Raw genomic sequence first — 27,754 nt, 5'->3', positions numbered from 1 at the left:
CTGACAGCATGACTGAGAAGCTGAAACTGCGGGATTAGTGTCATGAATATTAATAATACCCATCACGTGCAGGTATGAAGAGAACAGGCACATTCCGTGTTCTGACTTAATCCCCTGCCATCCACAATTTCTGAGTATTACTATACGCGCATTGATGTGTATGATATTCACAGTATATTGCAACCAAGCGCTCAGCTGGCTTCAGATACTGCTTCACGCACAAGCTGTATAGCAGACGCCTTTTTCACTGCAGACTAACCTGCCGGTCTTGAACGACCCGCGCAGAATGCGTGACGGCATTCGAAATGTAAATGCAAAGCCCCTTTTAAAGAACTGCTCCTAAACATCTATTAAATCAAGTCTCTGTATCGTTCGCTGCAATTTATTGTGCTTGAACACACACTTTAATCAGTTAGAAGCATGCTTGATTTCAGTTTAATCGTTCGTCAGTGTAAAGATTTCAACTGACGCTAAGCTTACGTCATTTTGTCTTTCCGTCACATATAATGCTACAGTCTTCAATTCTGTATGTGACTGCTGTTGGAAACTAAAACCACACCATTATAGTGTTTGGATGAGAACAGATCAGGCATTTCGAAATTACAAAGCCGATTTTCATTGTGACACTTAACTGACGACAATCACTCCACAGCTAGCATCGCTTGACGGCTTTGACTGAGGCACTCATGTCTTCTTTCTTCTTCTCTTCTGAAAACTATTGTAAATAAAACAGTAGAAAAACCCTTTTGTGACTGTCCATCTATATGTTCTTGCATGGCTCTTTTCTGTCCTTTAAATACAGTAAATCTGTAAATTCTTTTGTACCGTCCCCTTTATATGAATATATACCACTTGGGTACACAGGATACCATGTGGGTTGGGCACTGATAGAATAGACCCACTGCCCTGCCATGCAAGTCGTAAGAGGCGACTAAGGCAGGACCACCTCGCCTGGAGGATAAATTGCGTAGGGTTAACTACCTTGCCTGTAAAAAAGACCAGTTGCAGAAGCATCGACGACAAAGAACCAAAACATTCACCCGGGCAAGGAAGTGAAAGCCGAAAGGAAGCTGCAAGGCTGACTCCCCTTCTGACACCCAGGACAACAACGCGAGTAGCCACATGGAACATCAGGACGATGTATGAAGCAAGAAGAACCATCCAAGTAGCGAGAGAGATGAAAAACTACAAGATCGGAGTGCGAGGATTGAGTGAGACAAGGTGGCTACAGTCAGGACAGATGATACTATCATCTGGAGAGCAACTGCTGTATTCAGGACACATAGAGGATGGAGCCCCCAACACTGAGGGTGTGGCCCTGATGCTGGCACCGGAGGCACAGGGGGCACTCATTGGCTGGGAACCTGTCAAATCCCGCATCATCACAGCCAAGTTTACCACCAAGAAGAAAGATGACTTCTACCAACAACTACAGACAGTGATAGACAGAAGAGGAGCCAAAGACATAGCCATACTGATGGGAGATTTCAACGCCAAGATCGGAAGGGACAACACCGGCTACGAGGACACCATGGGGACACACGGACTGGGACAGATGAATGAGAATGGTGAGCGCTTTGCAGACCTGTGCGCCCTGAACCAGCTGGTGATAGGAGGAAGTATCTTCCCACACAAGCGCATCCACAAAGCCACATGGAGATCCCCGAACCACGTCACGGAGAACCAGATCGACCACATCTGCATTAGCCGCAAGATCAGGAGATCATGGCAGGATGTACGAGTGATGAGAGGAGCCAATGTGTCATCAGACCACCACCTTCTTACGACGACAGTGAGACTTCGCCTCAAGAGATTCAACAACACCAACAATACACGGACAAGGTACAATGTTGGATTGCTCAGAAACAAGGACACACAAGTAGCATTCCAGATCAGCCTTTCCAACAGGTTCCAGCCACTACGAGAGCTGATAGAAGACGGTGAGATGGACATCGCGACACAGTGGGAACACAGCAAGAAGCTCTGGCATGACACATGTGAAGAGGTCCTTGGCAAGAAGAAAACTCAGCACAAGGAATGGATCTCTGCCAACACCATCCACAAGCTGGAAACAAAGAAAGAGAAGAAAACTTTGCTGAACACGAGCAGAACAAGAGCAACTAAGGCAAAGGCACAGGAAGAGTACACAGCAGCGGACAGAGAGCATCAAGGACAAAAGGGACTACATCGACGACCTGGCCAGTCAAGCAGAGGCAGCAGCCGGACAGGGGAGCCTTAAGGACCCGTACCTGGTGACCAAGAAGCTGACGGGCAAGTTCCAGCAGACAGACAAGCCAGTGAAGGTTAAGAACGGGAACCCACTGACAACAACCGAGGAACAGCTGAAACGGTGGGCAGAACCCTTCAGGGAGCTGCTGAACCGCCCCGCACTTGACGCACCACCAGACATTCCACCCACAGAGACAGAACTTCCCATCAGCTGCAACCACTACCACAGGCAGGAACAACGGTATACAGTGGACACTCTGGACACAGCTGGACGATCTCGACTTCGCTGACGACCTGGCGCTCCTGTCGCACAACCACAGCCAGATGCAGGACAAGACCACTCGCCTGGAGACCATGCCAGCCAGGACAGGGCTCAAGATCAACAAGAAGAAGACCGAGCTGATGAAGATCAACACCACTGCCAACACACCAGTCACAGTCGGTGGAGAGCCCATCTTTCGTCTACTTGGTAAGCGTGGTTGACCGACAGGGAGGCACGGACCGAGACGTCACAGCCAGAATCGGCAAGGAAAGAACAGCTTTCATCATGCTCAAGAACATCTGGGCATCTGGAGCAATCAGTATGAAAACCAAACTCCGCATCTTCAACTCCAATGTGAAGTCAATTCTGCTCTACGGATCCGAGACATGGCGGACAACACAGACGATGCAGCAGAAGATTCAGACATTCTTCAACACCTGTCTGAGGCGCATCTACAAGATCCGATGGCAGGAGAAGATCCGAAACGAAGATCTGTGGGAGCGAGCGGGACAGGAACTAGTGGCCAAGCAGATACTGCAGAGGAAGTGGGGCTGGATCGGACACATCCTCAGGAAACCAGCGTCCAGCATCACACGCCAAGCCTTGACCTGGAACCCGCAGGGAAAGAGGAAGAGAGGCCGGCCTCGCAACAGCTGGAGGCAAGATACCGAGGCAGAGCTGAAACAGCAAGGGACCAACTGGACTGGAATGGCCAGAACAGCCCAGAATTGAGTGTGATGGCGAGGGGTCGTCGATGGCCTATGCTCCACCAGGAGCTTTGGGCAAAATGAATGATAATGATGGGTACATGGCTGAATATTGTGTTTGGAGATCAGAAAAAAAAATCCTTCGATAGATGTGTGTATGTATATGCACATGTGTACATCAGTGCGTGTCAGTGGCAGAGTGTGCGTTTAGTGTTCTCTCTGTATGTATATGTGCTGTAGGATGCGCGCGTGCGCGCGTGTGTGTATATGTGTTTGAGAGAGAGTGCTCTGCTATTGCATCAAGTTGTGCGGTGATTTAACAAAAACAACAACAACAACAAACAAACAAACAAACAAAAGATGTATGAAATTGAAGTGATGTTGATGAGCAAAGCAAGTTAACACTCACCTCAGGTAATTGGTCGACGTGGCTAACCACCCAGGGAAGTCGGAGGTCAGATCATGATGGGACCAGTCCCACGTAGGCTACACTACACTGACTGAGTTCACTACTGAAAACGACGACACGTTATAGGATGGGCAGTGTGTGTAATTCAAACTCACAAAGTTTTGACTTCGGCACTTGAGCACTTTCAGGTGACATTTCAATAGGATTCGCTTGTTCTGTCGAAACTATAACAAAATCATTCATTTACTCATCTGTTTGTTTATTTCAATACTTTTTGATTATGCACATGAGGATCAGTTCTTTTTTCAGTTTTTCAAGGTGGCGTCACTGCGTTCGGACAAATCCATATATGCTACACCATCTGCTAGGTAGATGCCTGACAGCAGCATAATCCGCCGCTCTTTTCAGGTCTTGAGAGCATGCATATATATTTGTGTACCTATCAGAGTAGATATATTTTACATTGATAATTTTGCCAAAGGACAATTTAACACAGTGTAGCCATGTCGGGTTCTTTTTTGGGGAGGCGCCGAATGCGTGCTGCACTCGGGACTTCGGTTTATCGTCTCATCCGATTGACCCGACGCTCAAGTTGTTTCATTTTCCAGTCAGTCAAACTTGGGAGAAAGGACGAGAGCGGGATTCGAAACCAAACCCTCACGGACATTGTATTGGCAGACAAGCGTCTTTACCATTCTGCGACCTTGCTCCTCTGGATCAGGTGCCATTAATAATGAGATCGTGTTGTTTTAAGCATGATTCCTCGAGGGACCGTCGTTCACTCAACTAGCAACAAATGCGGCTGTTGTGATGCTTGGTTTTACACATAAAAAATCGATTACAAGAGTAGCATCCAGTTGCTGGCCTTCCCAATCAATGTCTCAAGACGGTTCAAAGTTGCTACCATGGTTGTAACAAGATCCAGCTAGTTTGAGCATGTCCCTTCGATCCTTAACTTGATAGTTGCACTGGCTGCATATTCTGCAGATGATCAAGCTCAGCACAAACATCTGTGCCCCGCGGTTTAAAAGTGTATCAAACATAACACACCATTATATTGAGTTCCTCACACTGAGATGTCTATGGTTTCTCAGAACTCCATTGTATCAAGCATGATAACAGTGGCTCGTTTCCACAGCTCACGCATGGAAATATAATTATTTCCTTGACGTTCATGGATTGACTGCATGGGTTTTATAAATAAACACTATAGGTTCTGACTACTTTACACAATGTCCCGAGCGAGACCTAGATTTCTCTTGATCACCAGTTAACTCTCTCTGGATTTATTTGTTCAAGTTAAAGTACACATGATTATGTCAGATAGCACCGTGACAGCAAATCCTGTTGAGATCAATGTACTCTTACACACTCGATCACAGCTAGACTTAAATTATATTGGGACCGACTGACCGCCCCTCCAGTGAGGCATAGAGATTATCACCATCACCTCATCCTTCCAGTGACAGTGCCCTAGAACTTGCTGACACTGAGAGATACCACTAAGTACCACTGTTGATAGCATCCTGCCGCAAAACACGGAGCAGAGTCCAACTGCAAGACCCCCATCTCCTCCCTCATCCGGCTACCTCTCCCGGCCCATATACCCTGATCGGTCCATCCATACCTTCACCTCGATCCCGAGACCTCCCCTGCCGGCCTACCACTCCCCCTATCCATGCCTGCCAACCAAGAAAAAATACAATGACATCCATCTAGGTCAAAGAAGCGTAAAACAACGACAACAACAAATGTTGATTACGGTTTGTCAACTTTTAGAAGAAGACTCCTATCAGAAGCAGAAGGGAAACTGAAACCGTTTATTGGACCATCGATATAAATTTCAATTTAAGCAGGCCACATCAGTGTTTCAGTGAGACAGGTGTTGTTTTCCCAACTGATGTCAACAAATGTTGATTACGGTCAGTCGACTTGGAGACTGAAGTAGACTCACATGAACTCACCTTGTTCAGAAGCAGAAGGGAAACTTTAAGCAGGGAATAGCAGGTCACAGTGTTTCAGTGAGACAGATGTTGTTTTCCCCATGTTGTTTTGTTAGAATGACTCCAGCAATGACAATGCAAGATCCATTTTGAATCACAGAATCACAGAATCACAGAAATGTTTGGCTATAGGCTAAAAGCCTTTTGCCCTCATAATCAGTGTCCATTTACGTGATTTTGGATCACTTGTTGTGAACAGACCCTTGTTTAAATCTGGCATAGTGTATACTATATTTCTCTACAGCTCAATAAAGATTTAACTTTGTGGAAAATACATGGTTCTTAAACTTTTTGTCAATGTGATTTTTGAAGGCGTTTACCGATGGTGCATTGATGGTGTCATAGGAAAGGTTATTCCACAGATTTATGATACGATTTGTAAAGAACTTGCGGAACTGGTTAGTTACGAAATTAGTTTTGTTTATTTTGAAATTGTGCCCTCGAGTTTTATCGTAGTTAGCCATAGTAAACAAGGAAGAGGTGGTGCAAGGATCATAAATATCAGTTGTGCATGATCTTATATACTTCAATGAGATCACCTCTTAATCTTCCGTAAACTCTAGGCTAGGCATATTAAAAAGAGCCAGGCGCTCCTCATAACTAAGATCACGAGTACTATTAGTATTACTAGTTATATACTTGGTAAATCTGCGTTGAACTCCTTCAATCATATTTATGTGCTTTTTAAGGTAAGGGCACCATGCTGAGTTTCCATATTCAATAATGGGTCTAACCAGAGCTTTGAACAATGGAATCATAATTTCGGGAGATTTATTAGTTATAGTTCTCACAAGAAGACCAGAAATTTGATTTCCCTTTTTCACTATATTATTTATATGTGCCTCAAAGCTTAGTTCTGGATCCATCATGATCCCTAAATCTCTTTCCGCTGTTGTACTATCCATTGTTCGAGTTACCCCCTTTTCCTGTATCGTGTACTGATACTGTGGATTATTCTTTCCAAGGTGCAGAACTTTGCATTTCTCGCTGTTAAATTGCAACAGCCAAGTATTTGTCCATTTAACCAGATTATGTATACACATTTGCAAGTGATCTCTATCTTCTATATTTCGGATGGCAGAGTAAGCCTTAGTGTCGTCTGCAAAAATTTTTACTTTACAATCTACCTCACCAGGCATATCATTTATAAAGTATATGAACAAGGTTGGGCCAAGAACACTACCTTGTGGTACACCACTAGTTACCTTAACCTTTGATGATTTACTACTACTTACACTTACAAACTGTGATCTTCCATTTAGAAAGTCTCTGATCCACAATAGTAGCTTGCCTTTTATCCCATAGCCTCCTAGTTTATTCATGAGTCTGTGATGGGGAACTGTATCGAAAGCTTTCCTTAGATCAAGGTAGACTGCATCGACTGGTTTGCGACAAACTATGCATCCGTACGTGGCATATTGCTTTTTTAACAATCAGTGAATAATTATTCCGGCATCAAAGTCGGAGCATCACACACACACACACACACACACACACACACACACACACACACACACACACACACACACACACACACACAAACATTTATTGGAACTCGTTTTCAGAAACTGGTTTTCGTTAAAAAATATGGCAGATGACAAGATGACGTCACTTCCCACAGTGCATTGCTTGAGAAAAATGGCCGTCGTTTGAGGATTTACAACCTGCAGAATAAGTGCTTTAATTTGAATCAAAGAACGTCAGTAGTTTGTATTTTGCTAAGTGACTATTGTCGTTTCAAATTCGTGTTTCTTAGCAATGTAACTAATCCATTTTGTCAAGATGATGTTCGTTTTGATGAACAGACGTTTCATACAGATAAGGTTGTGAATCTGTAGTCTGCAACTGCTAATCAACCCAGACGGCACACATTCGATTGTTTTCAGTCTCCGGTATCGACTGGCCGGAGAAATTACAGGTCATTGTAGCCTAAAAGACACAGGTTGCAAGTATGGCAGACGAATGCAATATTAAAGTTGTGTGCCGTGTAAGGCCATTGAATAACTCAGAGGAGAAAGCTGGCAGCAAATTTGTGCTGAAGTTTCCCACTGATGACTCGACTTCATGTGGCGTAAGTGTTGATTTATTATTATTTTTTTAATCACCTTGGAAGGGAATAAAACAAGAAAATTGTAGTTTAATCATCCCGAATTAGGTTATTTTCGTTTTGATAATTTAAGGCTTGTTATAGTTAAAGGACTGGTAGTTGGAACAAATTTAGATAAATAACAGATGAATAATATAGACAATGTCATGGAAATCAGTATCAGATCAACGTATACTGTTCGCCCACAGGTACCAATGTAGTGGTTTTTGTCCCATCGTCTGCTGTCTTGAAATTATCAGAATATTCTTTTTCTTCATTTTGTAATTAACCTTCATTCCCGTCAGTCTTTTATTTTCATTTGACATAATCAGATATAATGTAATTTAATGAATAACAACCAGTAATGAGTAAGTATTAGGTGATGGTCCCAACTATTGAACAAGTGACTAACTTAGATAAACAGAGTTTTAATTCCTTCATCAGTAAGCTAGTTCCACTTTCACAAGTTTCAGTTTTATGCAAAGGTATGGATTATCCGAAACATTGTGCACCACACCCATTCAAGTAAAACTACAAGATTAGCAGGTTTGAATTATCATGCATTTGGGAATTAATTTTATTAATTAAAATGTTAATATTGTATGTAAAACTTGTAAATCTAGCATGTGGTCATGCAAATTAAGAGGAAGTGATCAGTTATGAAATAGTACATACAATTGGTACACAATAGGTCTATCTGTCTATATTATGTGGTGTATATTTATTGAAGGCTGTGCACAGTAGATCTATCTGTCTATATTACATGGTATATATATTGGAGGCTATATTTTACTGAAAAGTTGCTGCCTTAGATTTAGAAAACTACTTCAGTTATAAATACTTTTGTTATTGACACTGTGACTGTGTGAGCGTGACAAGGTCTTACTGAAGAGTGTGCTGGGTGTGCAGTGCAGCTATACCCTGTTTTGGATTCCATGTTCCTGCTTCATATTGAACAGTATTCAGTAGAATAAAAGCACAAAGTGGAAGTAGGAAACAAAACTGCATTCAGCCATATATTTACCTTATTATGTTCTAAGACTTGGATTCTATCACTTATCTTTCATTAGAAAAACCAACAGAAGAATAGCCCATTTTAGAACTTTAAGAATAAGTCAAGATTGAAAAATCACTAAACATCTATATAGTGTGTATGTGTGTGTGTGTGTGTGTGTGTGTGTTTGTGGTTTTGTGCATACAGTAGTCATGTTTGTTGTGTATTTTGCAGTATTTTGTTAAGACAACTGGACAAAAACTGATGAAAACACTGATCACTGTGATTGAATAGAATAGAATATCATGTCTTTATTACCAAGTGTACTGGGGTTACAAGGAATATTGGGGGGAATACTCCGAATAGTACATAAAAAGGTACAAACATAAATCGAAAATCACACACAAACACAGATACAGTAGATATATATCAGGATCCCTATATGTGTGTATCAATACAAAAACTTGTGCACACACACACACACACACACACGTTTGAACAGAAGCTGCATATTACATGTGGATGGGGCTGATGACTAGATCACTAGATGTTCAGGTAGATGGTTGTTGATTACACAATTCTATTTAATCATACTGGATTTGTTCGAGAGACAGGGCATTGACTGCTTTGGGGAAAAAGCTATTGGCGAAGCGATTGGTTTTCGTCCTTATACTTCTGTACCGTTGACCTGCAGGGAGCATTTCGAAAATCCCAACAGCTGATGTGATTCATCCTGGCTGATTGATTTTGCTTTTTTTGAGTAGCCGCTTATAATTTTTGTCGTCTAGAGAAGGTAGATCAGCCCTGGTAATCTTGGTGGCAGTTTTTACAATTCTGCTCAGGGCTGCAACTTCTGCATTGGAAATGATTCCATACCAAAAAGTAATAGCGATGGTAAACACACTTTCAGTGACTGCTCAGTAGAAATCAACCATGATTTCTTTTTTAATTCCGAACTTTTTGAGGCGCTGAAGAAAGTACAAGCACTGTTGTGCTTTCTTAACCATTTTTTTTCTTATTTTTCTCCCATTTCAAATCGTTGGAAATGATCAGTCTGAGAAATTTAAATTCGCTGATGATCTCTACTTGCTTGTCTTTAATGACAAGTGGTAAGGGGTCACATCTGGTCTTCCTGAAATCTAAAATTAATTCTTTTGTTTTTGATACTTTGAGTTTAAGTTGTTTTGATTACACCAGCTGACAAGTTCTTGCATTTCTTCCCTATATTTTGACTCGTCACTGTTCGTAATCGGCCCTTCTAGAGTAGTATCGTCGGCAAACTTAGGTTTAGTATTTAGCATTTACAGAGGACTTAAACAAGTTAAGTCTTTTAGTTTTATTATTTTAAGAAATGTTTTATTTTTTCAATAGTGATTTGCTATTTTGGCAAAAAAAAGAATAAGAATTCATGGCCTACAGCTAATGCCAGAAATAGCCCAAATTATTGTCAAATCTTTTTCGAGTGTGAATACAAATTACTATTTTTCTATACTTTAGTGAAAGGACTGTGACTGAAATTGAAAATGAAGTGCAAATGATAAAAATGTCCACATAATAAACTTGTATTCTAGGAATGTGTAAAGAACTGATATTGGTCAGTTCCTTCTGGTTGTTGTCTCTAAATTTATAACTGATTTGGTGATTGTTGTAAGCAGTTTTGAACAAAGTTGTGAAAGCAGTTCATTTGTACAAATTTGTAGTTATTGACTTATTATAGAGGGATAAGGGATCATCATTGCAGAAAACAATAAAAACCGTAAAATGAAAAAATAATGCATGTCTTACTTATTATATAGACACGGTCATGACAGCGTATTTATAACCATTGACTTCAAGATTGAAATTTCTATAGATTTATTTATTTTATTATTTTGTGATAAATTCATAGTATAAAGATTTTTGTTTTTTGGCACATGTGAAACACTTCGAGTTCTGTTTGAGAAAAGTCACTGTTTAAGTGTTCTATATTATCTTTTCATTATTGTTATTGTTATCTTTGCTTCAAATTCAGTCATATTATTTATTACATATGCCATTTACTGTTTTCAGGGAAAGGTGTTTGTGTTTGATAGAGTGTTGAAACCCAACGTCACCCAGGAACATGTGTACACAGTCACTGCAAAGCCCATTGTTGCAGGTATATTTCATTTTTACAGGTTGTTTTATGTAGATGGAGTAGCCATATTTACTCTCAAGTTTGAAAAGACTCATAAGATTAGATCATTCAGTTAAAAAAGCAAAATTAAAGATATGTACACATATATTGCTTGCACACAGACTTGAATTTGGTGTCATATACTGTACTATGTCAAAATGAAGCAAAGCAGGCCTATCGGTTTGCTCCTCTTGGCTAACATTTTGTGGTAACTCAGTGATAAGACAGCCATCTGCTAGCCAGTCAATAGCCATTCTGGCTGGTGCTAATTACTCATGCACAGTGGCCACCATTCCTGAGATAAGTGCACACATGCACTGTTTTATGCATGCAGGTGCACACACACACATACACACACACACACACACACACTCTCTCTCTCTCTCTCTGTGTCATGATAGTCAGTTGCAAGCATGTTCATATACATTGACATTTGCACATAGTAGTATAATTTACAGTGCCCATGCACTCCCTTGTACATTTTTGTGTTTATATTTATCAGTTTACATTTCCGTGTAAACATATGTTCATAGAACATTTTCTTGTGTCTATACATGTATACCAAGCTTGCATGCTTTGAATATAACTCGCATTCATCTTGCACTAATGCACATTGCTGAGTTGTCCTGATGTTCCTGATTCTTAACAATTTTTCTGGCACCAAGCCTGCACTGCTAGCATTAATGTTTACCTGCATTCCTGCCTAATGTTCCCATGTCTTATCAGTTATCTACATCTCCAAACCATCTCAGGGGCATCCATCCATATCCTTGTGCTCTGTACAAATTCCAAACATTCCATTCATACAAACAGGTCTGTGTAGTCTGTTGCTTTACCTGCACTTTATGCTGTGAGCTTGTAACTGAAACATGTTTACCCACATAATTATTTGCCAAACCTGTTTATGAATCAGAATGATGTTTGCTGTTTTAGAAAGAGGATTGGTTCAGAGGTTGGGAAGGACCGGAGGTAGAACAGGTTTCTGAATTTATGTCAGTGTAGTGTCATTTGCTCGAACATTTGAATCAGAATGCTTTTGGTATTTCACATTTGTTGTGTCATTTTGCTTGTGCTCTCTGAACTTAACTGGAAAAAAGGGGTGTGCAGTGTTTTGAAACTGGATGGGTGATTTTGTATTGGGGTGATAATCATAATGGCTTAGTTTATTTCAGTAAAGAAGTTAGAACTGACACTTTTAGTTTCAATAAAGAACTGACGCTGAGTTTGACATATGAAATAAAATGTACTCAAGTTTGTGTATTTCTTGAAAAATTCTTCTATCATACTTTGTTATAATATAGACATATATAACATTACTTTGACAAATTATTTGATCCTTAGGTTTGAATATACAACAAGAACATTGAATGAAAGAGAATATAGAGAGAAAGATAAGGAAGGCATGGAATGATGGATGAAGGGATTTGGGTTTGGTTGGTCTGGCATAGAGGTAGGAAAAAGACTTCAATTCAATTTTAAAGAAAGAAAGAAATTCCTTAAAATTCTGATGTCACACACAATAGTTCTTCTCTTCATCTTCATTTTTTTTTAATGTGTGTGTGTGTGTGTGTGTGTGTGTGTGTGTGTGTGTGCTTATATGTATATAAGTTTACAATGAACTTTTATAAGATATATGATTGTTAATTAAGAAACCGGATGTCTATTTTAATCATGATGATGGGCCTTCTTGATGTCACAGAAGTTACATGTTGAAAGGTAAAGTGTTCTGTAGTTTAAAACAAAATACAGTTCATTTGTAACATAATTAATGGTGTATATGTTAAAACATGCACACATTCCAGTTTGTGTGCACACATACCAAATACCAGCATTGTTCGTTCTCCTCGCTTAAATTATTTCATTCATGTATTCATGTTCCAGTATAAATAAATAGGAGAAAAGTTGAGATGGATAAGGTGGCTGAGTACATGTTGGCAGTGGCATGCAGGCAGTACACAGCTGTTGCAGTGTTGCTGAGTTGTTCAAAGCACGTCATTTTATTGACCCCTTGGGGTGAAGGTATAGATCAGTGGATCTGCAGGAGCTTAGTCACACTCCTGGTTATGACAGTTGTCACTGTGCAGTATGGTCACTGCCATCACAAGAGAGAGAGAGAGAGAGAGAGGGGGGGGGGAGAAATGAATTGACAGTGTGTGCTGTGTTATGTGTTAGTGTGCATACATTGTGTATATGTGTGTGTGTGTGTGTGTGTGCATGTGCGAGCTTGAGAATTTAATCTTTGTACTTGATAGTATGATATGCATAAAGATTTAATGCTCAGGTTTTAATTGGGAAATTTTGTGAAGGTGAAATGCTGCTTAGATGTTGACCCTTGAAAGTAGAAATTTTACTGTTTCTGTTCTTGCTTCATGTTTTTACACATGCTGATACAGCATTTGTGTGTGTCCTGTGTGTGGCATGTATACATGTGTGATTGTGTCATGTGTGTGTGTGTGTGTGTGTGTGTGTGTGTGTGTGTGTGTGTGTGTTGCTGGATCAGTTCTATTCACCACACAATTTGTAGCCACCATTTTTAGAATACAAGTACCTCATCTCTCTGTCTTTATCTTAAAGTAACAGATTCCTGTTTCCCATTTTTTCTGTGGAAAGTTGATCGATTTTAAGATTTGAGAATGTTCAGTTTCAGTTTTTCCTCTCTCTCTAAATTTGCTGAATCTGCATGTAAATGGAGACTGCCTGTATACAGCATATATATATTATTATATATTTGTATTAAGACTAATCAACCACCAGACTAGGCTGATGATTTTACATAATTTATATGATTTGATGAGTTTGATTTATTTACTCAGAAATGACAGCTCTAACAAATGATTTAAATTTTTATTTTTTATTTTTTATTACAGAATAACAAACAGAGAATAAAAGACATACTCTGATACTGCCTTGCATAATTAGAAGGGGTTCTTGTAGTTGTACACAAGGAATCTCAGTCATTCTTGTAAAAAAAAAAGGATCTTAATTCTTGAACACTAACATCCTTATTTATGATCTTTTGGGAGAACAGTTGATAAGGGTTTACTGGTTCTCTGAATTCAGATAAAACTGATAACACTTAAACCAGCATCAGCAGCTTGGGTTTTGTAGCATAAAAGAATCAAAGAATTGCAAATTATGTAAAATATGTGTGTGTAAATTTGTCTGTCTGAGTCATGTGCATACTTAGTTACTGATTCATAATATATTTATATAATGTCATAGTCATATATAGTCATAGTGTAGATATTCATTCTGTGTTTTGGAATATTATGTTTGGATTTTAAACTATTAAAGGCATTCTGTTTGTTTTCAGATGTACTCAGTGGGTACAATGGCACTATATTTGCGTATGGCCAGACCTCCAGTGGAAAAACGCACACCATGGAAGTATGTGTCTCTCACACATGTATTTTTATGCAGAATGTAGAGTTGCCGTCTTGTAATTTTTAGAACTCCCGGCATGAATAGTAACATGGTATTTGTCTGAACTCCATTACTGAGTAACTAGTTACACTTCAGTTGAAGCTTTACCCAAGTGAAAAGAACCTGTATTTGTCAGAACTCAAGTTATTGAGTACTTCAGTACACACTTTACGAAATGAAAAGAACATTATATTAAAGATGTGTGTTTATTTGACACCTTTAAACTGAGGCTGAAAGTGAAACTCCTTTTACTTGCAGAATCAAGTGTGTGTAGAGCAGGAGTGAGTGAGGATATGAGCATTTGGCTTGCACTTGTGTGTGTGTGTGTTTGTGTGTGTGTGTGTGTGTGTGTGTGTAGAAGGGGTCAAGAGATTTGAATATGATATCAATATCAATGCAAATTTATAATCATGGTGTTTCTTACCAATTTACATATCATGTTGCTGTTTCAGGGTGTGCTTGGGGATGAGGGCATGCAGGGAATCATTCCACGCATTGTGCAGGACATTTTCAATTACATCTATGGCATGGATGAAAACCTGGAATTCCACATCAAGGTATCTTGGCAATCTGTTAATGTCTGTCAAAACAGTAAAAAAAACCCAAACACATCATGATCTGTTACTCTGTCAGGTGGACTGTGTGATTTGAAATGAAGACTGTTGAGAAGTCCACTTGATTTGGTGATTGTTTATTGTCAGTTAAAGTTATGTCTGGTTCAGTGTCAATAACAACTATAATTTGTGTTGGCACACACATGCATACACACTTTCCCTTTAATCTCTTTCTTTCTGCACCTCACCTACCCAAACCCTCTTGCTTTATCTCTTGAATGGAAATGATTTTGAATAAATCAGGATGTCACATACAAATTTATGAATGCAAAAAAAAAAAAAAGAATTATCAGTGATGAGTCGACATTGCTGAGCTTGAATTGTTGTTAACTCATCATAAATGAATGCCTATAGATATTTTTCTTTCTGCTTAGGTTTCATACTTTGAGATCTACATGGACAAGATCAGAGATCTTCTCGATGGTGAGCATGTAACTTAAGTTTAGTAACATAGATATACAGTTTATCTGTTTCTGTTAGCTGTGTGTTTGTGTGGGTATGTGTTTCTGGGTAATCTGAAGATGGTATTTGGAAGTCAGACGGCTTGTTTCTCAGTTTACTTGTCTTTAAAGAGTTTCAGGGTTTATGCAGGTTTTGAAAGTTAAAAAAACAACAACCAAAAACAAAACCAAAAACAATAAAAAAACAAACATGCTTTTTCTAATTCCTTTAAAAATGACCCAGGTCTGCAAAATGTTTTGTTTGGTTCTCTTTATTCAAAACAAAACAAAACAAAATAAATCAAACACCTTTATTTCTGTCATTGATTGATAAAACAGAATAGTGAGATTTTCTGCCTGACTTTAAATTTAAAACAAAAATGGCAAGGTGTTGAAGACACATACGCAATAACCACTTGATTAAGCATATGAATTAATGGAACTGAAAAATATGACCTCGTATCTCTTAGTGCAGGTCTAGCAGATTTTCCTCTTATTATAGCATGTAGTATTTTGACATTGACCTTTAACATCTGACTTTAAATTTCAGTTTGGGATTATGTTGTCATCATGGCCAGTCACAATACCAAGTTTGACAAAAATTAGATTGAAGATATGAACTTGTATGAGATTTTTCTGTTTTGCTGAACTCGTATGAGATTTTTCTGTTTAGATGAACTCATATGAGATTTTTCTGTTTTGCCAAAAAATGACCTTTGACCTTACCATGTTTATCTCATCATCATAAAAGGATGACTGAAAAGGTCTTGTTCATACCTACCTACCTTCTAAGTTTGGTTTATATATATATATATGCATCATTGATGGAGGAGAACTGATGTTGTAGCTGTGAACATCAGAAGGAAAAAATATGTGTATTACCATTAGACAACGATTGACTCAAAAAGCTAGCACTCAAAATACCATTCATTTATCTAGGTTTCTGGAGTTATAGTTAATAGAATTTGGCCTGGAGGGTTCTAAATGTTTTGCATAGGAGGTTGTTAATGGTATTGAAGTCTTCTAGGTTTATTGATGTTTGAGGCAGTACAGAAATGGTTGTGTTTGTGGGAATGTTCTCATGAAAACATTTTTTATTATTGTTGTTTTTGTCTTTTGTCAATGGTCCATAATAAAATTGGCCTTTATCAGGTGGCTAGGATATCAAGAATAAGTAAAAAATAAATATAAAGAAATTTATGGTATTATTGCACACTTGGATCAGTAGGATTGTTTCATCATATTTGATGTTTTTGATTGTTGTTTAATTTCCTGTTTGTATTTTCAGTCACCAAGACCAACCTGTCAGTGCATGAAGACAAGAACCGAGTACCTTATGTTAAAGTTAGTAGCTGTGATGGATTTAATGTTTGTTTGTTGTTGGTTTTTTTTTGTTTTAATAAGATAATGCAAGTTTGTGTGTGTTGGGGTGGGGGGGGAGTTCCATTTCTAAATTTTCTTTGATTTGTTTTGTTTGCTGTTTTTGTTAAGTGTTTGAACACAAAAACAGTGATATTTGTATACATCTTTAAAAGTAAATGTCAGATACACTGGGTATCATGTTTATTGGATTTTTTTGTTTGTTTTTTTTTTTTTTTACTACTGTTGCTTGAATTCTGGCATTATTTCATTTTTGAAGGTCAGTTTTTGAGAGTGTTACTGTCAGGTTTTTGTGATTTATCCCTGTGTTTCCAGATATTTTTGCCTAAATTTTTTCACCAAATTGAACTTGGTTTTTGGCAGTGATGAAACTCCCAGTAATAGATAAATGACTACCATCAATGATATTCCACCATGATATAGCTTGAAGTAATTTCTTGAAATCACCTTGGTGAAAAACTCAGGAATGTAATAGTGGTCTGTGAGGTGCTGATGTAATAATAGGTTTATGAGCTATGAATCATCTTTGTAATAATTGATAGGTGGAAAAGTTTTGAGAATGAGCATGAAAATTGTTTGCTGACTGCTGTTCATATTTCGTAAAGAAGAACCACCTGCAGTGTGCATTGTAACTTGGTCTACCATCGTCAGCAATCAAGTTTCATCTCTTTGAAAATTTCTCCATGTTGTTCAAAGTTTAGACATCAGTACAGACTAGAAAATGTGTCAGTGTGCATTGTGTATTTTGGGCATGTTTGTTGTGGTGGCAGGGGTGCACAGAGCGCTTTGTGTCCAGTCCTGAGGAGGTGATGGAAGTGATTGATGAGGGCAAAGCCAACAGACATGTGGCTGTCACAAGTAAGTTGCTACATCTTGAGTCAACCCTGTAATCATTTTCCCAGGCAAGTATACATCATACCAAAGTCAGTGGCTCCAATGATTCCCTTAGTCAGTGGCATTGTAATCATTATGCAGACATGGGTATATCAGCTTCTCTGTATAGTCATTGGCCATACCATCTTTAACAAGTAAGAGTCTTTCACAAATAAACTATTAAGCCGGGTTCTCCACATGTTCATGAAGGAAAACCAGTTGGGTGTAAGGTTAGTGGGAAGGTGCCTGCTTGCTCAGACAAACACTGGATTTATCAGTTTTATGTATGCATGCACACTATACGCACAGTTGAACACAAACACTGTCTGTCTTTGCATTTCTTTGTTGCTGTTTTTTAAGTGATTGATATTGTTATTTTATTTGTTTTTTTGTCATCTTTTTTATTTTATTTTATTTTATTTTTTAACTTATTCATTATATTTTAACAATACCATGTACTTGATCATTGCAGCTCTGTTTAAGTTCTTTTTTCAAACAGCAGGATTATTTAGTGTCATAGTTATATTATTCTAAAAATGTTTAAAGAAGAACAGTGTTAGTTGTAAATACTGTTTATGAAGTTCTTCTGATAGTTCACATATGGGATCTTCTTCTTCTTCTCCTCCTCCTCCTTCGTTCATGGACTGCAACTCCCACATTCATTCGTATACACGTGAGTGGGCTTTTACGTGTATGACCGTTTCTACCCCGCCATGTAGGCAGTCATACTCCTCTTTTGGGGGTGTGCATGCTGGGTATGTTCTTGTTTCCATAACCCACCGAACGCTGACATGGATTACAGGATCTTTAACATGCGTATTTAATCTTCTGCTTGCGTATACACATGAAGGGGGTTCAGGCACTAGCAGGTCTGCACATATGTTGACCTGGGAGATCATAAAAATCTCCACCCTTTACCCACCAGGCGCTGTCACCGTGATGCGAACCCGGGACCCTCAGATTGAAAGTCCAGCGCTTTGACCATTCGGCTGTTGCACCCGTCAAAACCCCAGAACTGACTGACCAGTAAAACTGAAATGAGAAGATTCATTTCCAGTATAAAAAATAATTTTATTTATCTGAGTTTTAGAACTTGGGCTTGGGATCAGTTATCTTTTAATACCATGTGCATCTCCATTCTTTGTCCAATAGCATTTTATCCCCAGAGACCTGTGAGAATAGTCGCATGCTCTTTTTAGTTGATGCGTGTGATATAGGTCACACTTGAAGAAGTTTTTGAAGCTTAGCCTCCAGACTGGCCTATAAGCCTGAAATTTAGTCATTTATTTTCCTAGGATGTGAGTGAGCATATTTTGTGCAGTCAAGAGTACGATGGTTGTTGACAGATATGAACGAGCACAGTTCCCGCAGTCACAGTGTGTTCCTGATCCACGTGAAACAGGAGAATGTGGACAGTGAGAAGAAGTTGCATGGTAAACTGTACCTGGTCGACTTGGCTGGAAGTGAAAAGGTACAACCTTCTCCTTTTTTGTATCCTTGTATGTACTTATAACTAAGATGCTTGGTTTAATGTCTGTTAGTGAAAACCTAGCTCTTTTTAAACTCTTGGGTTTTGTGGATAATGTTTTTGTTGTGTTTTTTTGGTGCTCATGTTTAGTGTATTAAAAAAAAATTACTTTTTGCTTCCATTGTCTTTCCTGACAGAAGTAGTTGACATTTTTTTTATCTGTCAGTTTGATGTCCTTCTGTATAATTGTCTTGTATTTGTCTTTCTGAATGTCTTTTCCTTGGTTTTTTTCCCCGTCTGCTGTCTTTTTTTTGTTTCCCTTTTCTCTTTGACTTTCACTATTATTTCATTGTCATTCTTTTTTTTTTCATTGGAAAAAAACATTGTGTCTGTGTGTATAAAGGTGAGCAAAACTGGGGCTGAGGGAGCAGTGCTGGATGAAGCCAAGAACATCAATCGTTCTCTGTCTGCTCTTGGCAACGTGATTGCTGCCCTGGCTGAAGGAAACGTAAGAGGCTGTGTGTGTGTGTGTGTGTGTGTGTGTGCGCCTGCATGCATGCATGTGTGTGTGTAGAGAGAGAGAGAGAGAGAGTGTGTGTGTGTGTGTGTGAGTGAGCGAGCATGTGTTAATGTATGTGTGTGTGTGTGTGTGTGTGTGTGTGTGTGTGAATGTTAATGTGTTTATGTAGGTTCACATGTACTGACACATGATGTGTTTACGCTGTCCCTGTTGCTCACACAGCCATTCTGATGTTTCGAGGGATTACAAGAGTGATGGATGGATCTTTTTATTACTCTTTCTGGTTTCATATTTTAATTATTCTTTAAAGAAGGCCTGTAAGTCCTCCTTATTTTAAAAAGTGTTTGTCCATATATTCCATACATAGAAATAAAAATACGACAGCAAAGAATTAAAAACTTTGTGACAGACATAGACATGCACATAGAGAAAAACATGATGAAACACCGGCACTCTCACAGACACACTCACATGTCCGTACACACACGTGTGTGGACACACCGCTCCACCCTGCCCCCCTGCCCCCTGCCCCCCAACCTCCCACATCCCACCTCCCCTCACCCTCCCCAAGAAAAGAAATAAGTTTGATAGTGTATTGTAAAGGAAATGAATTCTGGTTCTGTATTATCTCAGAGAGGAAACCGTTTAAAAGATTCAGTCTCTTCATGGCTGCTGGATATGGTTTAATAGCATTCATTTCATTCAAAACTACAAAGTTCAGAACAGTTGGAAAGAGTCGCACTGATCATGGCTGATGGATGTGGTTGCAGAAATCTCACGTGCCATACCGAGACAGCAAGCTGACCCGCATCCTGCAGGAGAGTCTGGGTGGTAATGCCCGCACCACCATGGTCATCTGCTGCTCCCCTGCCTCCTTCAATGAATCAGAAACCAAGTCCACCCTCATGTTTGGCCAGAGGTCAGTTATGTGCTGGGAAGGTGTGGAAGAGGCTGATGTTTCATAGTATATATTATTATATAGTGGTTTTACTTTCTGTGTAAAAAATATTTATCAGAATCATACTTGATTTGTTAATTTAATGTTTGAAATCTTTCCTTATTTTGGAAATAGTCATGTTAAAAATGATATGTAATTCTGAACATACTTTAAAAAAATATCTAATATGTATGTATATGTATATATATATATTTGTATACATACATACATACATATATATATATATACATATATATATATATATATATATATATATATATATATATATATATATATATATATATATATATATATATATTAGGGAGTGCATATTATATGATATATCACATGCTTTTTAGTACTGTGAGTGACAATATCAGGAGAAAGTTTGAGTATAAAAAGTACTTTCAGTGGCTTTTCATCTCCAGGATGCCTGAACAAGCGTTCATCTTTGATTTTGGCAGAGACCTCTTTCACCTCAGACCTGTTTGTCTTCTCTTCCTTCCCCCTCACCCTAACCTTCTCTTGCCTCCCATAAAGGTGCTTGTTTAAACAACAGTAGTAAACAACATCAGAAAACATTAGCAAAAATGGTCTCATATAAAGAAAGCTCTCCCAGTAAAAGTGGGATTTTTTTCCCCTGTATTTGTTGTAAACATTGAAACAAAGTTTTTACAGTTTGTCTTTATCCAAAATACTGTAAAGTTTGGTCTATTGAGTGCACAGGTATATAAGCCGCACCCACTAAATTTTGGAAAAAATTGAACTTTATACATACATAAGCTGCACCGGTTTATAAGCCGCACTTATTTCCGGTACCGGAACACATGCTGATACTACAGAAAAGCTGTCGATACTGTAGGTTATGAAATAAACACAAACGGGAACAACACAAAGAAAAGCAAGCGAAAATACTGCTAGTGCCACAAAAAAATAATAAATAAACACAACGAAAATAAGATCCATACTTTAGGGATAGTCACATTTATTCAACATCATCCTACTCACTGAATCCACTAAAATCTTCGTCTTCAGTGCCCGAGTTGAAGAGAACCAGCACAGCTTCCTCCGCCATCTTGTCACTGACTTCAGCCTCGCTTTCACTTCATGAACATGAAGGTGGAGTCGCTGCTGGTTCATTGCTTGCACTGTTGTCTGCTAGGTCGATCACCTTTAATTTGAAGGCTGCATCATAGGCATAACGTCACGTTTTCGGCATGATGAGGGTGTTTGCTTGAGCCGAGTAGAACTGAATGCTGATCTGAAGGCTTTAATGTGTGCGGATTTGATTTATAAAACGTGAACAGTTAGCACACTATCCTGAAGATCATCCAAAAATTCATGGACAGAAATCATGATTTTGGTGAGTTGAAGGGCAGCTAAGAATAGACGAGAACGTGACACTCCCGGGATCGTTAAAATCCGCAAATAAGCCGCATCATTGTATAAGCCGCAGAGGTTGAAGCTGGGGTAAAAAGTCGCGGCTTATAGACCGAACTTTGCGGTATGTTCTTTTCTCATATATGGAACTCATGTGAATGTTGTGCAAGTGTTTTTATTGTCTGTATTGTGGTATTTTTTATTTAACTACACATACTTTACCGTGACCCACTAGTGCTGAAATTTCCATTACTGGAGAAATGGTTTGATAATTTTTTTTCAGAGCCAAGACGATCAAGAATGTTGTGACGGTGAATGAGGAGCTGACAGCTGAGGAATGGAAGCGTCGTTATGAGAAGGAGAAGGAGAAGAACAACAGAATGAAGCTGATCATCCTGAAACTGGAGGCTGAGCTTCAGTCCTGGAGAGCTGGTGGGTGCAGGGAAGGGTTGAGAAGGGTGTGTGCTTGCTGTGGGTGGAAGGGGGGGTATTTAAAAAATGATGTTTGTGTGATTTTATGGATGTGCGTGGACATGAGAGTGTGTATATGGGCATGTTGATTAAAAAAAGGGTTTTGATTAAAAAAGAAGTACCAGTACTACTTTGATATCATTAGGAGTACTGTATATTTTGGGCATTATGAAGATGATGCAGGTTATTGTTTTATCTTTGTGAACTGGTACCATTTTATAGACAAAGTAAATTGAGTTGAGGCAGTTGATTTGTCAAGCTTTCTAGCATTATTTTTTCTTGGATATGGTGTGTGATGGTCAGGAAAACACAAATGCAGAAGAGGATCTAAAAAATTTTTCCACTTATTTTAGCACAACATATCATTCGAAGTGCATTGTATAAATATGAATTTTGTTTTTCAGTTTTATCCATTAGTGTTGGTAATTCAACATGTCAGTTAAGTGATAGAATGAAAATAATGAAAGTACTCTTTAATTTCTACCAGAACACCAAGCAATAAAGCATTTCACGATTCTCTGTTTCTTGCAGACAGGTAAAGTGATAGACAGGTAATGTGATAGTTTATTTTTTTGCAGATTGGTAAAGTTGTTACAGATAGGTAAAGTGGTACTTGATTTGCTGTGGACTGGTAAAGTGATACTCTATTTGTTGTGGACAGTTAGAGATACTCTTAAGGTTAATTATGTGATACTTTGTTGTTGATAGGTAAAGTGGTACTCTGTATGTTGCATACAGGTAAAGTTGAACTCTGGTATGGATAGGTAAAGTGGTACTGTGTTTCTGTTACTGACAGGTAAAGTGGAACTCTGTTTGCTGAGGATAGGTAAAGTGGTACTCTTTTGTGGACAGGTAAAATGATACTTGGTATGTTGCAAACAGGTAAAGTTGTACTCTTGTTTGCTGCAAACAGGAAAAGTGGTACTCATTTGTTGCGGATAGGTAAATTGGTCCTTTGTTGAAGACAGGTTAAGTTACACTCTGTTTGTGGTGGACAGGCAGAAGGATACTGTTGCATGCAAAATAATACTCAGCTATGAACAGGTAAAGTGATACTCTGTATGTCGTGGACAGGTAAAGTGGTTGTCTGCATCTTGTGGACAGGTAAAGTGGAGCTCTTGTTTGTTGCTGACTGACAGGTAAAGTGGTGCCAGCAGAAGAGCAGGTGGATGTGAAGACAGCAGCTGCAGAGCCCGAGCCCCCAGTGAAGGAAGGGACAGGGACAGCTCCTGGCACAGGCACCCTGCACATGGCCACCAGCTTTGTGGGTCTGGCTGGCGGCGGCACCTCTGCCATCTCTGAGGCTGAGCGACAGCAGCTGGAGACGGAGAAGATGAGCCTGTATCAGCAGCTGGATGACAAGGTACAGGACACCCGTCCCTTGTCTTTGTTTTGTGGACACTTGTTTGGGTGAAGATAAATGCTGATTCTGAAGAGGGGGCATTAAAAACTACTGTGGAATGCAGTATGATATAAAGTGTGACCTCCCAGATGCCAGTTGGTGACAGAAACTGCTAGGCCACTGCACCTGATATAATAGGAAACATACTTTCTCATTGTGTGGGGAGAAGAAAACAGCAAAATACAGAAATATTTTGTTATAATCATTTTATCAGTGTACAAATGAATTTTAATATTTTTTTTTTATTAATGGATTACTTGCCTTGGAAATTTGGATAGTAAAATTGATATTGATTGATATAGATACTCATATAGCATCTGTCTTTGGTTGGAGACCAAGCTCTAAGCGCTTTACAAACATGAGGTCATTTGCACAACAGGCTGCCTACCTGGGTAGAGCTGACTGACGGCTGCCATTAGGCGCTCATCATTCGTTTACTGAGTCATTCAATCAGATTTCAGGCACACACACATACACACTCAGACAGACATGTAACATTTTACGTGTATGACCATTTTGTTTATTTACCCCCGCCATGTAGGCAGCCATTCTTCATTTTTGGGGGTGAGCATGCTGGGTATGTTCTTGTTTCCATAACCCGCCGAACACTGACATGGATTACAGGATCTTTAACATGCGCATTTGATCTTCTGTGTGCGTATACACACGAAGTGGGTTCATGCACTAGCAGGTCTGCACATATGTTGACCTGGGAGATCGGAAAAATCTCCACCCTTTACCCACCAGGCACCATCACTGAGGTTCGAACCAGCGACCCTCAGATTGAAAGTCCAATGCTTTAACCATTTGGCTATTGCGCCCATCAAAACCCCAGCACTGACTGACCAGTAAACTGAAATGAGAAGATTCATTTCCAATATAAAAAATTATTTTATTTATCTGAGTTTTAGAACTTGGGCCCTGTCCCACATCTTCCAGAAATTGAGAATGTTGGTGTTGTTCAGCATTGCAGCACCCTTCACTAAACCAGGATGTAGGACCAGTGACATTTATTTATTTGTGTAACAATGTGTGTGTTTTTGTACCAGGACGAGGAGATCAACAACCAGTCACAGCTGATAGAAAAACTGAAGGAGCAGATGCTGGAGCAGGAAGAGCTGATTTCACAGTCACGCCGGGACTATGAGAACGTCCAATCTGACATGGCTCGCATCCAGCAGGTCCTCGTCCTTTCCCTTCACTTGTACTTTTCTTCTCTCCCTCACCTCTCTTTCTTTCCATCTTTCTCAGTTCTTTCCTTGTTCCTGCTGCCTGCCCTCCATCCGCTGTAGAGTTTATTTTTAACAGCTACAAAATAAAATCTGTGCAAGTACACAGCATTGTATGACAAGGCCATGCATATATTGAGAATTAGTTTGTGGATGAATGAGCAGCTGTGTACACAGACACATACATACAGCCAGACAGACAGATAAATTGCTGTCTGAACATGTGTTTGAAGGTGATTGAACAGCAAACTTATTATTTATACAATACAGTCACTTGAACATTGATTTATCAGTTCATGAGCAGTTAGTTAACTTTTACACTACAGAGTGCTATCAGAACCTGAGCCTGGATGAATGAGCAATTAACTAACTTATATTACAGAGGCTACATATCTGAACATTGACACGTTAGTGAATGAGCAGCTAACCTATACACTACAGATTGCTATTTTTGTTCACAAGTACTCTGTGTGTGTGTCAGGACAATGAGTCAGCCAAGGAGGAGGTGAAGGAGGTGCTTCAGGCCCTGGAGGAGCTTGCCATGAACTACGACCAGAAGTCACAGGAGGTTGAGAACAAGAACCACGACCTCGAGGCCATCTCTGAGGAACTCAACCAGAAATCTGTAAGCTGGCCATCTTTTTCCTTCGAGTGTTTATTTTTCTCTTTTTCTCTTCTTTATTTTTTCCCCATCCCTTCTGTGTTTGATGTTTCCAAAGGGCAGGGGTGAGTTTGTGTTATTTATTTGTTTTTACTCACTCATCTGTTTCGATAACTTTGTTTTGATAACTTAGCAAAGTCATCTCATGTGAGTTTATTGCCTGTTCTTGTTTACCGTCGTTGTTCCCAAATAAATAGAAATTGGGTGGATTAGTTTTACTACAACAAGAACAAAGTGAAATGTGACTGAAGGGCGTTTTGTTTAGGACAGAATGAAACAAACAGATAAAACAGCAACCTTTGGATTCAGACCAAAAAAAAAAAAAAAAGCTGTGATGGACAATTAGTGTTGTGTGCCCATGTCCTCAGAGCCTGTTGAACAGCATGCAGTCAGAGCTGGAGACGCTGAAGGACACTGCCCTGCACCAGAAGAAACGGGTCACAGATATGATTGTCAGTCTTCTGCGAGACCTCTCTGACATCGGCACTGCCATTGGCGGCAGTGCTGCTGAGAATAAGGTGAGTCTGTGGATTATAGATCTCTTCTGTTGTTACTCTATGTTTGCCAGTGATTGTTGGTGGTATTTTCCCCAGGTTGTTTTGGCTCACAGCAGCTGTAATAGATAATTCAGAGTCTACAACAAAAAGAGTGAAATGTTGTTGCTTGTTCATGTTGTGACTCAGCTCTTTTGGATTTAGTGTACCTGTGTTGTGATGCCCTCTGAACCATAGAAGTATATTTCAATACAGTCTGAAGATTTGTAAAGCCTGTGAGTCATATTTTGTTGCAGATGAAACAGATCAATTATCATCTGTTGTATCTTGGATTGGATAGATAAAAGGCTGTCTGTAGAGCAGTTGATGAAATAAGCATCAGAGCAATGAAAGGTCAGCATTCAGAACAACTTGTGATACCAAAACCAAACCAAATCAACCCCCCCCCAAAAAAAAAACAAAAACAAAAAAAAACAGCCAAACAAACAAACAAAAAAACAACAACAACAAAAAAACCACCCCCAAAACAGAATGGATTTTGAAATTATTGGTTGAACAAAAGTCTGTATTTTATTGAAAAGGACGTAAGATAATATCTGGACATTGAAGATGTTTGTGCATTTCATTTCCATTGATTTGTTGCATCATTGATTTTAGCAGAAATTTTTTTTAAAATACCCTGAACCTGTTTTGCAGCCATCGAATGACTGTACCTAGTCATGTTATACCTGTTCATGTTTTTAAAGTAACTGTGTGTATTTCAGCCCAACCCTGGTGCTGGTGAGAAGCTGGAGGAGGAGTTCACGGTGGCTCGCCTGTACATCAGCAAGATGAAGTCCGAGGTGAAGACCCTGTCAAGCCGGGCTGCCACCCTGGAAACCACCAATTCTGAGAACACCAAGAAACTTGATGACACTGAGACGGAACTGTCTGACTGCAAACTTAAAATCCAGCAGGTAACCAGAAAGAAAAGAGAAATGTCTTGTGCCCGAATCCCAATTTTTGTCCTTTTCTTTGGGGGGGGAAAAAAAAAAAAAAAAAAAAAAAAAAATGTAATGGAATTGAACAGTTTCATCACAATTTAGGTCATTTTCTTCTTTTAGTTTTTATATGTCTTTGTTTTTGCCATAACACCTGATTCGACTGAGTTGATTCCATTTTTTTTCTGTTCTGTTGATCTGTTTTCTTATGATTCTCATGTATTGGAGAAGTTGCTTTTATACTGATGGAGATTTAAAAGAAATATATCAGAAACAACACAGATAAAAAATATAAAAAAATCATGTGCTATTATACAATTTAATATCACATGAAAGTAGTTTATTTTCAAAATTGGTTATATTCATGTTACTTAAATAGTAATTATTAATCCCTTGCCTGCTGAACATTTGAGCAATACTGTGGTTCCTGTGTGCCGAGGAAAAAATCCGGGTTTTTACCTAAGTTAAAAAAAATGCACTACTTCATCGATATATAAAATATATCTCCTTGAAATTTTGCATGATGATTGCTCATACATTGTATATGAAGTGAATGATAAATTTAATTCATTTCCATTGTATAATTGCTGTTACCTTGCCCAATATCATCCCAGTGCTCAGTCAAAAAGAAACTGAC

The 27,754-nt window shown here is 39.0% G+C and overlaps 1 protein-coding gene across 1 annotated transcript in view; it reads left to right on the top strand.

Annotated features, from left to right (window-relative positions):
- Positions 1-7,243: 7,243 nt before the first annotated feature.
- The window catches only part of LOC143298964 (kinesin heavy chain-like), a 40,833-nt gene continuing 20,322 nt past the window's right edge, over positions 7,244-27,754 (top strand). Inside the window, exons 1-16 of the mRNA XM_076612023.1 lie at positions 7,244-7,681; positions 10,740-10,827; positions 14,159-14,232; positions 14,721-14,825; positions 15,257-15,305; positions 16,611-16,666; positions 17,473-17,560; positions 18,922-19,046; positions 19,447-19,551; positions 20,334-20,482; positions 22,164-22,312; positions 23,491-23,714; positions 24,803-24,934; positions 25,464-25,607; positions 26,012-26,161; positions 26,902-27,093. Of these exons, the coding sequence (XP_076468138.1) occupies positions 7,562-7,681; positions 10,740-10,827; positions 14,159-14,232; positions 14,721-14,825; positions 15,257-15,305; positions 16,611-16,666; positions 17,473-17,560; positions 18,922-19,046; positions 19,447-19,551; positions 20,334-20,482; positions 22,164-22,312; positions 23,491-23,714; positions 24,803-24,934; positions 25,464-25,607; positions 26,012-26,161; positions 26,902-27,093 (1,950 nt within the window). The 5' untranslated portion in view covers positions 7,244-7,561. The remainder of the gene's footprint in view (positions 7,682-10,739; positions 10,828-14,158; positions 14,233-14,720; positions 14,826-15,256; positions 15,306-16,610; positions 16,667-17,472; positions 17,561-18,921; positions 19,047-19,446; positions 19,552-20,333; positions 20,483-22,163; positions 22,313-23,490; positions 23,715-24,802; positions 24,935-25,463; positions 25,608-26,011; positions 26,162-26,901; positions 27,094-27,754) is intronic.

This window comes from Babylonia areolata, chromosome 2, assembly GCF_041734735.1.
Source record: "Babylonia areolata isolate BAREFJ2019XMU chromosome 2, ASM4173473v1, whole genome shotgun sequence".
NCBI lineage: Eukaryota > Metazoa > Mollusca > Gastropoda > Neogastropoda > Buccinidae > Babylonia > Babylonia areolata.
This window is presented reverse-complemented; position numbering and strand designations above follow the sequence as displayed.